This window comes from Bos javanicus, chromosome 19 (genome assembly GCF_032452875.1).
Source record: "Bos javanicus breed banteng chromosome 19, ARS-OSU_banteng_1.0, whole genome shotgun sequence".
NCBI lineage: Eukaryota > Metazoa > Chordata > Mammalia > Artiodactyla > Bovidae > Bos > Bos javanicus.
In genome coordinates this window covers 53,594,634-53,610,044 of record NC_083886.1, presented here as the reverse complement: position 1 = coordinate 53,610,044, position 15,411 = coordinate 53,594,634, and the positions used below count along the sequence as shown (strand labels likewise).

At 53.8% G+C, this 15,411-nt stretch overlaps 1 protein-coding gene across 6 annotated transcripts in view; it reads left to right on the top strand.

Annotated features, from left to right (window-relative positions):
* Positions 1-1,458: 1,458 nt before the first annotated feature.
* ENDOV (endonuclease V) overlaps positions 1,459-15,411 on the top strand; it is a 79,789-nt gene continuing 65,836 nt past the window's right edge. For 2 of the 6 annotated variants that reach the window (XM_061392635.1, XM_061392634.1), the window contains exons 1-9: positions 1,459-1,565; positions 1,872-2,043; positions 7,434-7,568; positions 7,777-7,816; positions 9,001-9,113; positions 9,975-10,043; positions 10,355-10,483; positions 13,046-13,119; positions 13,887-13,945. In XM_061392635.1, coding sequence (XP_061248619.1) covers positions 1,510-1,565; positions 1,872-2,043; positions 7,434-7,568; positions 7,777-7,816; positions 9,001-9,113; positions 9,975-10,043; positions 10,355-10,483; positions 13,046-13,119; positions 13,887-13,945 — 847 coding nt within the window. In that variant the 5' untranslated portion in view covers positions 1,459-1,509. Of the gene's footprint in view, positions 1,566-1,871; positions 2,044-7,433; positions 7,569-7,776; positions 7,817-9,000; positions 9,114-9,974; positions 10,044-10,354; positions 10,484-13,032; positions 13,120-13,886; positions 13,946-15,411 lie in introns of those variants that run through there. The other 4 variants (XM_061392636.1, XM_061392632.1, XM_061392637.1 and 1 more) reach the window with 3 other exon arrangements.

Here is a 15,411-nt window from a genome sequence, read left to right as displayed (position 1 = left end):
CCTTTTACCACCAGTTTAAACAGGCTCCCATATTCTTTTCATGTCAGCACTTAACACAACTGCAGTTCTACCATCAGGAAGCTGTAACCTCAGCATCTTGTACAACACCTAGCACAAAGAGAATGGAATCATTATTCTTTCAACTGACAAGCAGGGATCAGTCAATGCCCCACAGGTTGTCCCTATTTAGTTTTTCTGCTCACCAAGATCCACCAGGTCAAATTTATGAGTCTGGACCCACTAAGGACTGTGTCCTGTCCTCAAAAAGAGTCACTGAAACTGAGGTCAAGGTACCACGTAAATGGAAGATGCTTGGTCATACTGTTCAGGACACACTACCCCAAAATATGGCACCTTGGCATATTGATCTTAAGCCAGAGAAATTTTAGACAATGGCAGAAGCAGCAAAATCACTCCTGCTTCAACCATTTTTCGCTCCAAATCTCCCAGGTGAAAGGTCCCCTCCCAGGAAGGAGAGGGACATTCTTATCACCAGAGGCAGGGGGTTTAGGGTTGAGAAGGCTGTGTGAGGAAAGCTCGATCTGGTTTCACTATTTACTACCCACAGTCCAAACCTCTCTTGCCTTAATCAGTTCAGTTCAGTTCAGTTGCTCAGTCGTGTCTGACTCTTTGCGACCCCATGAATCGCAGCATGCCAGGCCTCCCTGTCCATTACCGACTCCCGGAGTTCACCCAGACTCATGTCCATCGAGTCAGTGATGCCATCCAGCCATCTCATCCTCTGTCGTCCCCTTCTCCTCCTGCCCCCAATCCCTCCCAGCATCAGAGTCTTTATCAATGAGTCAACTCTTCGCATGAGGTGGCCAAAGTACTGGAGTTTCAGCTTTAGCATCATTCCTTCCAAAGAAATCCCAGGGCTGATCTCCTTCAGAATGGACTGGTTGGTTCTTCACAAATTCATTGTTTCTTTCTCTAATAGGTATAAAGCTTTCGTTCTGGCCACTTCTTTAGGTCTCCACTCTCTAGTGAAAGGTCCCCTCCCTGTACGTGTAGCAGAGAAAGTCGATCAGTCGTGTCCGATTCTTGGCGACCCTATGGACTATACAGTCCATGGAATTCTCCATGCCAGAATACTGGAGTGGGTAACCTTTCCCTTCTCCAGGAGATCTTCCCAACCCAGGTCTCCCGCATCGCAGGCGGATTCTTTACCACCTAAGCCACAAGGTAAGCAGGTACGCGGAGAAACTCAGTAAAATATGTACACATGCTTTTCTCCTGCAGATCTGTGTTTGTCAGTGTAACTTTCACATGCCGTCAGAAGCTCTGGAGGGGTAAGACTTTCCCTTCCCCGCGGCTATGTTAGAAGGTCAACTCTGATGGCTGGCTGCCGCTCTTTCGGAGCAGCTAATGCCCAGCTAGGCCTCCGGCCACCAGACGGCGGTGTCCAAGAGCCTCAGCAAACGCTGCAACGGCGACGACGCAGGCACAGCGCCTGCGCGCGGCGCTCCGGAAGTGACGCTACAGGAAGGGGGCGCTCCAGGCAGCGGCATGGCCCGAAAGGCGGCTGGAAAACCGCCTGAGGAGATCTTGTTGGATTGGAAACGGTAATGAGGCAGGGGACGCGCGAAGTCCGGGGATTGGAGCGACGTGGTTCCCCGCGGACCTCCGACCTCATAACCCCTGACTTAGGGCCGCAGGGGCCTGGGCCTGCTTTTGGCTTGCGGGCGAAAGGGCTGTAGCTTCCGGGACCGCGTCTGGGTCCCAGGGGAGGGAGGGACTTCGAGACCCGGAGGGTCCCTGGTAGAGCTTCGACTCCCGGGCCTGGAATCCGCGTGAGGGCGGCCTTAGCTGGACCGCGGGGTGCGGGGCTTCTGGGCCGCGCGGCCCGCTGGACCTGTTTCTACTCTCAGGGAGCAAGCCTCGTTGAAGGCCCGTGTTGTGGACCGGGACACGGAGGCTTGGCAACGGGACCCCGCCTTCTCAGGCCTGCAGAGGGTCGGGGGCGTGGACGTGTCTTTTGTGAAAGACGACAGTGGCAGCGCCTGCGCCTCCCTGGTGGTGCTCAGCTACCCAGAGCTTGAGGTAACCCCTAGGGGACTCTGGCCAGGGGCCGCACCGCTGGGTCCCCGGGTGCATTAGTGAGAGAGGCGGGACTCTGGACAGGGAACAGTGCCAGGGTAGAACCCCGCTTCTCCTCTTGTGGGAGTTCACTAATAAATTGGAAAGCTTTTGAAGAAAAGAGGAGGGGAGCAAAAACTGACTAGATTCTGTGACCTAAATCCAAATTAACTCATGATCTCCAAGTTTGGCAGTCATCTTTTGCTCCCCATCTCAGGAACTCACAGCAACATACCCCCAAGTTGCCCAAGACGCTAGAAATCTTTGTCTTCCCATACCCCTTAGCTGGTCACACACTAACTACATTTTTCCCACCACCTAAAATCACTGGAGTCTGTCCCCTTGTCTCTATCGCTGCTGCCCCTTCTTGGCTGTACCACTGTCACCTCTTGCATAGGGGACAGGCGGAATCTTCCCAGGGTCCTTTCTCCATGTTGCCAACAGAGCAGTTTTCCTAAAAAGCAAATGTGAGCAGTCACCACCTAGTCCAGTTAAAACACTTAAGTGCCCATCCTGTGATCGCACAGTAAATAAAAGCAACACTCACTAACAAGGCATAAAGGCTCTTCATGATCTGACCCCTGCTTAATATAACTCACAGTAGGCTCACCTCTGGCCACCTGCCGCGTTCATCACCCACCCCATTCTGGAGGACTTCCGCTTCCTCAAGCACTCCAGGCTGTATCTGCCTGCCTAACCTTTGCAGTGATGTTTCCTCTCCTGGCATATTTTTCATCTGGCTAACTCCTCATCTCTTAGGTCCTCCAGTAAGTCCCCCACCTCGTCCTACAAGACCAGGGGTTGCTCCCAGCATCCTCTCATTCCTCTTTATCACCTGGGATAGAATTGGCCTGTGTGTCTCCTGCACCAGAATGTAAACTCCACAATAGTAGAAACTGTACTCTCTTGCACACCAGTTATAGCCTTGGCACTTAGCTTGATGCCTGGCACATAGAAGATGCTCAAATAGATATGTGAATGAATGAACAGTGCACCCACCATTCCTTTGGAGTCAACAGCTCAGGAAGCCTTGGCTGAAGAAGAGCTTGACAAAGAAACTTCTGCTCTGCAGCTTCAGCATTTCCCCCTCCATGCTCCTCTGCCTGCTCCCAGAGCTGCCATCTTCCTGCCTCAGTGTCTTTGCACTTTACTCGAAGAGCTTTTAGTCAGAATTTAGCAGAAATATATTGATACCTGACTCAGAGTTTGGTGAGGAATAATTGAGATCATGTATGGAAAGCAATTAACGGGCATGTGGTAAGCCCTCAAAAAGTAAATGCTAAGGTACTGTTAATTCTTAGGACAGCTTCTCATTTTTCAATTCAGTTGTTCCCGTCGCTCTGTACCGTTCTCTACCTGCAGAATTAATCACCTTCTTGCCCTAGGTCTCTTTGTTTTGCATATGTTCTTACAGTACTTCTCACACTGTATTAAAGTTACTGATTTTTTTTTTCTAATTTTATTTTATTTTTAAACTTTACAAATTGTATTAGTTTTGCCAAATATCAAAATGAATCCGCCACAGGTATACATGTGTTCCCCATAAAGTTACTGATTTAAGAGATCCTCTCAGATCTTACAGCCTATTAGCAGAGCACTCTCCCTATTGCAGTAGTCAACTCCCCTTCATTGCAGTAATCATTTTGAATAGTCTGTCCTTCTTGTTTAGTTGCCAAGTTGTATCTGCCTCTTTGCAACCCCATGGATTGTAGCCTGCCAGGTTCCATTGTCCATGGGATTTCCCAGACAAGAATACTGGAGTGGGTTGCCATTTCCTTCTCTAGGGGTTGTTCCCGACCCATCTCAAAGAAAAGAAGTTATTGGTTTATATTGTTTTTCCCACCGTCTGTAGGTTCTCGAGAGTAGGGTTATACTGTATTTTTTTCAGACCCCCAGACTTGGATGTAGTCAGCACTTGCCATCCTATGCTATGGGTGCTTAGTCTAAGGAATGCTCTTATAAGAGTCTGGTCCAGTGACTCCCAAATGCCAATCTATGATTCTGTGCAATCAGAGTCACCTGGAAGTGTGTTTAGAAATAAGGTTTCATAGGCAAATCTGTAGAGACAGAAAGTAGTATTGTGGTTGCCAAGGTCTAGCGATTGAGATGGAGGGTAACTGTTAATGAGTATAAGAATTATCTGGGAGAGATTAAAATGTTCTAACGTTAGATTATGGCAGTGGTTGAATGACTCTGTAAATACCAGAAATGGTTGAATTATACTCTTCAAGTAATTTTACGGTAGCAAATTATATCTCAATAAAGTTGTTGATTCCCGGGCCCCTCTCCATTTACTGATATTTGGGTTTTTTTGACAATCCTTCCTGTGATTCCATAGCAAACCCAGGCTGTGAGTCTCTGGTCTGCCATTCACACAGCCAGAAACTCTTTTCTTGTCGTGCCTGACAAATTGTGGCCTCACACAGAGCCCATTCCGTAACTGGAAGAGCGTGTTCTTTTCCACATAGAGCTGAAATGTACTTGTTTGTTACTTCTGCTTTCTGGTGCATAGTACAGGACAAACTTTTCCTGCCCTTCTCTGAAAACCCTCCTATTTGAAGACCGTTGTGTGTTCTCCTGAGTCTCATTGGGGTGATTCCCAGCTCCTCCTCTTGCTGCTGGCCCTCTGGCCGCCTGCAGTGAGCAGGGCTCGTTTTTATATCCAGCACCCAGAATTGAATTGAGTACGTCAAGTGCAGTTCAGCCGTTTGGTTCATCCATTGGTGAGCCTAATGCCAGCTTAGGTTGGAACTTGCAGATCTTCACAGAGATTACGGACCATCCAGATCATGCCCACATGCTAACTAGCACAATTGATTTTTCCCTGTCCCAGATTTGTAACTTGAGAATGTGCACACATACTGAAAAGTTGAAATAACACATTGAACACCCTCTAAAGATTCACCTGGTTTTGCGGTCTTCTCTTTGTGCACACTGAGATTCAGGAGTGTCTCCCAGAGCTTGTGAGAGCTCAGCAGGCTTGTCCTAGAGTGACATTTTTCTGCATACCAGTGGTGTCATCATCACACCTTAGAATGCACATACAGAATTCCATCACCCCTTCCGTAACACATTTCCCCAGTGGTCCTTAATCTCTAAAATGTGTTCTCTGATCTGTAAGACTTTGACATATTTTATGTTAAATAATTACTGTTGCCAGTAGATTATGATTACTGTGGGGATTTTTTTTGGGGGGAGGGGGGTCCAGTATGTTGCCTGTTTACTTTTTTTCCACTAAGATACATCTTGAGTTGGCTCTTCCACGTCAGTTTCCCCGCGTTCCCAGTTGGGTCTTTCAGTGCGTGGGGTCAGATCACTTTTTATTTTGGGAACGTTTCTTAGATTGTGCTTTTAAGTGTTAGTTCTGTTTATTATTTCAGCTCCACAGTTTTGTTTCTCTTTTTCAATCATACATATGCTGGGTTTCCTAACTTGCCAGGTTTTTTTATGGTTCTGTTTTTATTTCTCCCAGGTTGTGCTCTCTGTTAATTTCCCTCTGATGCACGACTGGTTGGGGGCAGCATCTCATCAGCTCAAAAGCGTTGATCGTTGCCTTCTGAGTTCTTGTAGTTTTTGTGTACTGCCTTTCTCTGTTGACTTTTAAGTTATATTTAAAGAGGAAACTCAAGGGCTGGGAGTTTGGGTGGCTCGTTGGGTTTCTTAAGTCTTGAACTGTGAAGTGTAGTCATGTTAATAAATCGTGTTCTTTTCTGAAGCAAAGATGGCCAATGTGTCTTCTGATTCTTTGATACTCTCGTTTCCAAAGGAGCTTACATTTCTGTCCTCACTGTCTTCTCCCTGAGCCCCCAGGGCTCACCTGTTTCTCCCCAGAGCAGCATCTCCCTGGTAAGGCCAGAGCTGACCCCCAGGTCTCCTTCCATCAGGCTCCCAACCAGTAGGCCCTGCCATACCCCTTGCCCTTGCCCCTCCGCTCCTGCCTTCCCCGTGTGGGGCCTAGTGCTGGCTCTGTGAGTCTGGGCTGTTTATTTCCACATGTAGGTGCACACTGATGGTTGTACTCTGTCGTCTCCTGGTTATGATGTGGGCATGGGGCCAGGGGAGGTTTATCTCCTCTTCTGTGGATCTCTGGTTTCTGGAACTTGTTCAGAGAGATTCAGACATAAGCAGCCACCATCAGCCTATGGGAACTCAGGCCACACTTGAACTTCCCCTGTGTCCCTGTGAAGAGTCATTCTGTTGCATGGGGTTCAGCACTCCAGCCTGCTGGGGTCACTGGGAATTGAATTCTCCATTCTGTCATCCACCTGGACCCTGCCCAGTCTAAATCACTGGCAGTTGTATGAGTCTCCTGTGAATCACTGATAAAAATATTGGAAGAACAAGCCCTTCCTCAATACTATTAGAGTAATCTTCACTTGGACATGCTGTTATGACCCAGCTTAGAGGGAGAGGTGAAAATATGATTTTGAAAGCTGTCACCAAGAGATTGGGGTGTGGGGTGGCTAGTAACAATCCAGGATATCCTAGGTTTCTGGAGAGGTGTGCTTAGTGGGAAACATTCTTTACCTCAAGCAGGTCTGGCTCTAATGAAAACTCAAGGTTAAAGGACTTAGGGCTGCCATCCTGTGCTCTGAGCAGGTCCTTTACCATTCTAATCAAGTGGGAACAGGAGCCCCTCTTCCATGCTGTGATAGGACTTTGAGTTTGAAGAACAGCCTGCCAGAGCATGTGAAAACTGGATGGTCCCCAGCAGGTCTGCCTCAGACCTCTGGCCCCTACTCCTCCCAACATTAGCCAGGCCTTTTAGTGCATCTCTGGGGGTAACCCCCTTTCTCTCTCTGGGGTTATTTGCAATTGCAACCTGAGAATTTTTCCTTTTGGACTCTCCAGTCTCTCAGGATCTAGTTCTCTTCCAGACTGCCTCTCAGATCATGCCTGTCCTTTGTCTGAAATATTTGCACTCTCTTTTCATAAGGCAAGAGGTGCCCTTCTTGCTGTGTAGCCTCTATGAAGACCTGGCCTTTTCTTCCCCGAGGCTCCATCTCATAGGACACGCTGGCCTTATTCACAGGTGCTTCTTGTGCTTGGTCTTCTGTGAGCCTCCAGACGGGCTGGCAGCAGGGTGGGCAGGAGGACAGCAGCTCTGACTTACACAGGAGGCAGCCTGAGGAGGGCCTGGTACAGACCAGGTGTGGCCAGTGCCTTTGAAATGGCAGCATTTGAATCCCCACCGCCCACCTGTAGGGTGGGTCACGTGTCCCCAGATAGTGAGGAAGGGAAGGGGGGACTTGGGGGTGAGCCTGGGAGACGGAGTGATAAGGATTGACAGATGAGGGCTGAGGGCGGGCAGGGGGAGGTGACCCGGTGCCTGGTGACCAGGTGTCTGGTGGCAGGTGCTGTATGAGGACTGCCGAATGGTGACCCTGACAGCCCCCTACGTTTCGGGCTTCCTGGCCTTCCGAGAGTTGCCTTTCCTGGTGGATGCAGTGCAGCAGCTTCGGCAGAGGGAACCCCGCCTCATGCCCCAGGCAAGTACCTCACTGGGCTGGAGGGAAGGCCTTCCGCAGGCCTTGCCGCATTGCAGGGAGAGGTTCCATGAACTTCCTGGAGAAGTGCTTTTGCCTCAAGAGGGATAAGACCTAAAGAACTGGGTCCCTCCTCTTGCTCTGGGATGCCCCAGCCTGATGGACGTGAGGTGCTTCAGCTGACTATGACTTTCCCCTGTGGCTCTTCCAGGTCCTTTTTGTGGATGGAAATGGGGTGCTGCACCACCGAGGTAATCCTGCTCCCAAGACGGCCCAGGAGGGTTGTAGGAGAGGGACCTGAAGGGGGCAGTCGCCTGCACCAGGCCATGGGCCCTCCGCCCCCTAGCCTGGCCCTACAACTCCTGGTTTTGCTTTCCTTGGCAAGATCCCCTAGTAAAGAGCCCCTGCTTCTCTTCACCCCTACCTCTTTCCTGCTTGTCCCCACTACGTGTGCTGGCCCAGCTCCGGTACCACCACCCAGTTTGGACACAGTGCTACCAAAAGTCATAGACCTTGAGCTCAGCTGGGACTTCCCTGGTGGCTCAGGTGGTAAAGAATCTGTCTGCAGTGCAGAAGACCTGGGTTTGATCTCTGGGTTGAGAAGATCTCCTGGAGAAGGGAATGTCAACCCACTCCAGTATTCTTGCCTGGAGAATTCCATGGACTGAGGAGCCTGGCGGGCTGCAGTCCGTGAAGTTGCAAAGAGTCAGACACAACTTGAGCGACTAACACTTTCACTTTGATCACTTTGAGTTCAGCTAGCCTGTCCCACTGGTGACCTGCCCTGTGTCCTAGGCGGACCCTGGCCTGAAACCAAGCAGGAACGGACACATGTGCCCCACCGACACGGGAGAACTTTGACCCAGGAGAAAACCACCAAGGGGAAGGGGCTGTCATATCCTCAGATACAAAGCTGGAGGGAGAGGGAGTTGAGAAGGGGTGGCATTGTGTTTTCAGTCCCTGCCCTGGGAGCCTGTGGGCCCACAGCCACCCTGGATGCTAGTGCAGGACCAGCAGGCCAGCCCTGGGCCTTGACCCCAGTCACTGTTATCCTGGCCTCCTGGCAGGAACCCCAAAGTGCTGGGGCAGTTGGGGCAGAGACCCAGAGGCCTCAAGGTAGCCACAAATGGAGGGGAGGATGGAACGTGCCAGAAAATGAAAGGAGAAGCAGGTGAAACATGTGAGCATGTTAATTGTAATTAGGCTCCTAATCTAGTCAGACGGAGGGAGGCATCCATCCAGCCTGCCAGCTGGGAAGTTGGGGCAGAGGGCCAGATTCAAGGTCAAGGTGGGGCTCTGAGGCCTGAACCCCTAGTCCTTGCCCACCAATAGGCCTCTGTTGATGGGAAGCTCGGTGAGGCTCTGGTGTGTCCCTCACCCCGACTCCTGACTGCTGGGCTCACTGCTCCAGCCTCATCTTCCTTTGCCCCTGCAGGTTTTGGGGTGGCCTGCCACCTTGGTGTCCTCACAGACCTGCCTTGCATCGGGGTGGCCAAGAAACTCCTGCAGGTGGATGGACTTGAGAACAATGCTCTGCACAAGGAGAAGGTGAGGGGGCCTGTGTGGCGCAGGACACAGACTGCCCTGCTGTGGGCTGGCTCCGCTGGGACACTCTCTTCCCATCCTGGGTCGCTGGGCAGAATGAGGAGACCAGAGTTGCTCGTGGGTGGTGGGTCATCTCTGGAGACCCGGAACTCCTCTCCCAGCCTCTGGGCACACGTTTGCCTCTCCTGCTCTGTCTACCCTGACCTGCGTGCTGCTGTGGCGCCCACAGGAAGCAGAGCCTGTAGGTACTAGGCATTCGGGGCCTGTGCAACGTTCCGTGCTTTTCCTCCAGCGTGGAACTGGGGCACCTACCTGCCTGGGGCATCCCCGTCCTCTGGGACCCCTTCCAGAGGGGGACAATGCCATGCATGGTTCACCCACCTGGACAGCCGACTGGGAGCGGGGATCAGTTGTGTCTGTCTTTTCCTTCCAGCTCCCTATGCCTGAGTGGAGCACGTGTTTGTTGAGTTGACAGGGGCCCCTGACCCACTCAGCGAGCCAGTCCCTACCACCTGAAAAAGTTTGTCAGGTTGAATCAGAAGTGCTCAAATTTGTAGAAGGAGAGAAAGCAGCAGGAAATAAGCAGCCTCGAGCAGGTTGTGGCCCTGTGTGTATACCATCCTGGCGCTTCCCCACCCCCAGCACTAGGTGGGCTACTGTCCCTTCTCTGCTGCAGGGTTGAGGAGAGCGTCTTGTCAGGGTGGGACAGTGCCGTAGGTGGTGCCTGGAAGCAGGACCCACTCACGGGATGGGCCCTTCCATCTCCTTGCTCAGCAACTGCTCATGGTTTGAAAATGAGCAGGCTTGCCTTCGGCCCTTCACCGAGAAAGGTATTCAAGTTTGTTTTTTCCCTCTGTTTTCCAGATACAGCTCCTAAAGGCTGGAGGAGACTCATTTCCTCTGATGGGAGGCTCTGGGACCGTCCTGGGCAGAGTAAGTGGCCAGGGGCCTGTGCCCTGCTGAGAAGGACCCCTCAGCTGGGCCCTGGGTGAGCACCCGTGTAATGTGTGTACCCCAGACCTTGCCACTCTGGCTGACCCTGCATCTTTACTTCCTCCCCTCCAAAACTGTGCTGAGGGGCCCTCTGGGTCCTCACTGGCCCTATCCTGTCCCCAAGACAAGCAGCAGGAAGGTGCCCTGAAGGTGCCGCCAGTCCCCCAAGCCCCTGCCCGCCACCTGAGATGTGTCAGTCCTCTCACCCACAAAGCCTGCCCAGCGCCCTGACCTCGCCCTCTCTGTCACAGGCCCTGAGGAGCCACGACCACAGCACCAAGCCCCTCTATGTCTCTGTGGGCCACAAGATAAGCCTGGAGGCAGCTGTGCGCCTGACCCACAGCTGCTGCAAGTTTCGGATCCCGGAGCCTGTGCGCCAGGTGAGTGGGCTGCCAGGTGGGTGGGCTAGTGCACAGCACCTACTCTTCCTGTGCCCTTGGGCTTAAGAGCTTGCCACAGGCACCTGTGGGAGAGTCTGTTTGGGTCACATTGGGCCCTGGAGGGGAGGAGAGGGGTCTGGAAGGTACAGAGTTCCCAGGACTCATCCTGGAACCCTGCCCTGCCTGGCGCTGTCTTCACCCTCTCAGCCTCCTGCACCCTGGGTCACTGGGTGAATCAGCTGATGTCAGCTCAAATGCCAGCCCCTGAGGGCCCAAGCTGCCCAGCTGGCCTGGGAGGGAGCAGCCGTCCTCAGCTGGGAGGCCCCTGCAGGGCCACTGGGCACAGCTGAGGAAGACTTGTGCCAGAAATGCCAATCAGGCCACACCAGGCATGTAGCACAAACTCGGGGCCAAAGGGGATCAGAACTCTCATGGACAAGTTGGCCCAGCCAAGAAAAAGCTTGGTCTGCTGTGCAGGAGATAGAACCTCATGCAAGATACCCTTGGGCCACATTGATGTCTTGGCCTTAAGGAGGTACCCGGGGGGGTACAAGTTCCTGGAAAGCCCGTGAGTCGAGGATCTGTGGGAAGCTGCCCTCAGGGAGAGGCCTGCTGGAAGAGGTGGGGAAGGGCAGTCCAGGCCCGAGGATCAGCATTTACAAAGACCATGGGGCAGGAAGAAGTTTGATGCCCAGAAACTCGGGGAAACATATGGCTGGAGCCCTGGCCTGGGGGAGTGAGTAGGTGGAAGCCGGTGCGCATTGCGGCAGGTCTTCAGGTTTACCACAGGGCTTTGGATATGATTTGGGAGGGAACTCTGTCACATTTGCCTTCCCAGCAAGGTCTGAGGGCTGTGCTGCATCAACTGGAGGCAACCTGGCTGAGGGCCCGCCCAGTCTCTCAGCTCAGTACCAGCTGCTTGGCACACCCCGAGAGCCTGGGGTTTGGGGCCTCCTGGCTGCTGGTGTGCAGGGTGGCCTCCAGGTGGCAGCAGCAGCATGCACACGACTAAGCCCACGCCGGCAGCTCCGAGGGCTCCACAGAGCCTAGGCTCCTAGGGTGGCTTCCAGGTAGACGTGCTGTGCCCACAGCCTCAGCCTCACTCCCTCCCTCCCCACACAGGGTTTGTAAATGCATGGGTTCTCAAGCTTGTGACATGTGTCCTGGCCCCAGAAAACCTTTCCTTTCCCATTCCCACCCGCCTGTACAACCTTGTGGGCAGGGGTTGAGGCAGGAGCGGGGCTGGGAACGAGGACCGAAGATTTCTTCCCAGGCTCTCAGAACCAGGGACTCCACTGAGCTGGTGCTATGGGCAGGTCTTTGTCCCTCTACCTCTCCTTGCCCCAGAGTGGATGATCACTGTGTCCTTGCAGGTGGGGGGATACCCCATAAAGTGCCGTCAGCCCCTCAGAGGTGGCCAACACTGTGTGTGTGCTCTTGAGAAAAATCAGACATCTGCATCCAGGAGCCCACCCACTCTGTCGCTTCCAGGAAAGGGGGTGGGGTTCTGTCCAGTGGCACTGGCTATCTCTTGATCTGTCTTCTTCCTGGGCCCACTCACCTGTGTACATTTTGCCCTCCTGACTATTTCTGGAAGCTCAGAGGAGAAGCTGAGAGAGGGGTTTAGGGCCAGCTCCGTTGGTCACAGGCCCTTTGTCCCCCGGCCAGGCCAGGCTGCTTTAGGGGAAGGGAGGTGGTACTGCCTCACGTCTCCAGGGCCTTTCCCCGCTGGATACCTTGCTGCCCACCCTGCCCACTTGCCCATTCACTCTGAAGTAGAAGCAATCAGGAGGATTAGCTGTTGTGTCCTGTAGTCTTGTGGCCCAAAGCGGGGCTAAGCCCATTGGAGGTGGGATCAGGGGCCTCCCTGAGGCCAGGCCCCCTAGAATGGGGTCAGGCAGTGGGAGAACCCAAGTGGAAGGTTTCTGGGGGCCCCCCTCAGGCCAGATCCCCTCTCCCCAGGATGTGTCTCGTACCGGCCTGTGGCCCACAAGCCCCCTTTGATTCTGGTGACTCTGCAGAACTTTCTAGACACTTCCCCACAGACAGAGTTAACAGCTAACACTATCCAGCGTTAAGCATTAGTCGCTTAGTCGTGTCTGACTCTTTGCGACCCTATGGACTGTAGTGTCTGTCCATGGAATTCTCTACACAACAATACTGGAGTGGGTTGCCATTTCCTTCTCCAACATTACCCAGAGAGCCAGATGAACCAAAAGTGGGGACAGACAAGCTGGGCTGAAGATAACCTTCAGAAGAGAGAGTTTTAGCAGGAAAAACATTGGCTCAAGCGAAACATACAGGGAAGCACAAGCTATAAGCCCACTGAAAGCTAGCTGAAGCAGGAGTGGGGCACCCAGCCAATTCCCTTAGGCCATCAAGCACCTTGACCAGAGGGCCTGGGCATCCTGGCACCCACACATGATGGGGCTGCTGCTTCTTGTCCTAAAGGCCGGGCCCCTGTGGACTTGCCCAGGAGAGGCCACCCTTCTGGGTGGGGACTGGTCCAGAGGCCAGCTTGGGACCCCAGCTACTGCCTCTCACTCCAGCCCCCCTCCCCAGGCTGACATCCGCTCCCGAGACTACATCCGCAGGACCCAGGAAGTCCAAGGGGTCCCTGCCCCACCGTCGGGGAGGTGAGTGCTGGGCTGGCTGGGTCATGCCCACGTGGGGCCATTTCTGGTGGCTGGGCCTCTCTCAGTTGTTGTGCTGCAGCTCAGGCCAGACATGCAGGGCCAAGCAGCAGACTCAAAGCTCCCGAGGGGACAGTAGAGAATGCTGGGCACCAGTGTGGACTCTCCAGAAACCCTCACAATCCACTGCTTACCTCCCACCCTGGCGGCCCCCTGCTTACCTTGGTCCATTTGTCTGTGAGGCCCTTGGGTTTCACAGAAAGGGCAAGGGAGTCAGATGGTCTCAGCTCACAACCTGGTTCTGCACCAGCTGTGTCATTTGCTCTCTCCAGGCCTGTTCCCTCACCTGTGTGATACACAGTAATTCTCATCCTGCCGTGTGTGTGCAGGAGCTGCTTGCTGAATCCTGACAGCACTTCCATAAGACAGGCACTGTGCTCACTTCGCAGATGAGGAGACTGAGGCAGTGAGGTGGCAGCCGGCAGCTCCCATGTCAGGCCTGTCCTCTCCTGCTCAGAGCCCTTGGCAAGCACAGTGTTTCCTCTGTGTTCCCTTCCCCTCCTGGCCTGCGCTTGGCTAAGCTGCTTTGAGGACTGAGGGGCACTCCTGAACTCTCCCAGGGGTAGGGGTTGGCCATCAGGATCTGCCTTGCCCTCTGACCTGGGTCCTCAAGCCCCTGAGGACCCAGGTTGGCTCAGCTTCCAGAGACCATCTGGGAAGTGAGGGGGCTCTGGTGTTTGATGCTGTCATTTCTTGGATGTCATTACCAGGAGCAAGGAGGCACAAAGGCCAAAGGCGTGCCCCCAAGGAGTCTCAGAAGAGCCTGCAGGTAAGGACGGGCTCCTTGAAGCCCAGAGCTGAAGCGCCTATGCCTAGGCACCCAGGGGCAGTAGGGCAAGGGCCGGGGGTGGCACTGAGCTAGATGCCAGGGAGACTCCTGGGCTTCCTGCTCCAACTCATCTTTGGGGACTGAGGGAATGGCCCACAGAGCAGGTAGGGCACCCATGCCCGAGGACATGGGGACGCAGCAGGTAGAGCCATTCTCAGATGAACTGGGCTGGCCACCTTCCCCTTCTGTGGTCATGGAGCCTGGGGGCCCAGAGCAAGCTCACTGGAACACAGCTCACATGGTAGGGCACCAGATCCAGAGAACCCGTGACATTAATTTCTCAGGAGCACAGGAAGGGATTCAAGGTTCACAGGGAGTTTTCTGGTGTTTTTGTGTTCTGTTCTGAAAGTGCCCAGGTGGGCTTCTGGCTGCCAGACTATGCATACATCCACACCTTCTCCTGGCCCATCTGCTCCTCTGAGTGCACGTGCTGCTTTTGCTTCGAGATCATTTATAAACCAGGACCCAGCTCCCTGCCGACCCAAGCCACTCCTGCTTTGCCCAGGGAGGGTCTAGACTGGGGTGACTGCTGTTGGGCTTGGCCCCTGGCTGCCCTGCCGGTCTCCAGCCTGTCTGCTTCTGGCACATGCAGGGCCAGGAGAAGGGCAGAAGAGCTGCATCTTAGCCTGGAAGGGGCTGAGCTTGGAGGAGACATACAGGGGCAGTTTAGGCTGAAGGGATGGGTGCCAGGCGGAGGGCTGGAACTGATGCCAGAAGGGGTGGGTGTTGGCGTCTGTTGTCCTGGCCAGGGTCTGTGAGGGTGGGCAGCCCATTGCATTCAAGTGCCAATAGCTCTCCCCCATCCCTGCCAACCTGACGCACTCTGCCCTGCCAGCCTCTTCACCCAGGGGCCCAGCCTCAAAAGGCATCTCCACCTTGGGAAGCAGCTCTGCCTCATCCCTGACTCTGGCCCCTGACCTGCCATGCCCCTCGATGTGAGCTAAATCCCAGAAGGGCACATGGCTCCACCCACAGCCCCCAGTCCTCCACCTGCCAGCTCACCCCCAGGCCCCCAGGTTCCCTAAGAACTCTGGGATCTTTGCCGAGAGATGTGAAGAATCTTTGAAGGCCTTTCTTGCCATTTATGCTGCCTCTCAAGGAGCTGCTTGTCATGGTTTGACAGCCTGGCACAGAAACCCAGGGAAGCCCCAGGTCTTAGCACTCCCTCCGTTCTCTGCTCTGGTGTGTCTCCTTTCATTCATGATGAGAAAGGAGCTCTCTTCCAGGCCTGGGCTCCTAGGAGAAGCAAAGGGGACAAGTGGGCAAGGCATCCAGCTGTTTGGGGCTTGCAGGGTGCTGCCCCCCTTCTGCTTAACCTCTGCTCTTGAAGCCCTGTATAAGGCATTGTTAGGACATTGCAGTAGGAAACAGGACCATTCCAGGGTGGGGGGCTTCTGGGTACAGAG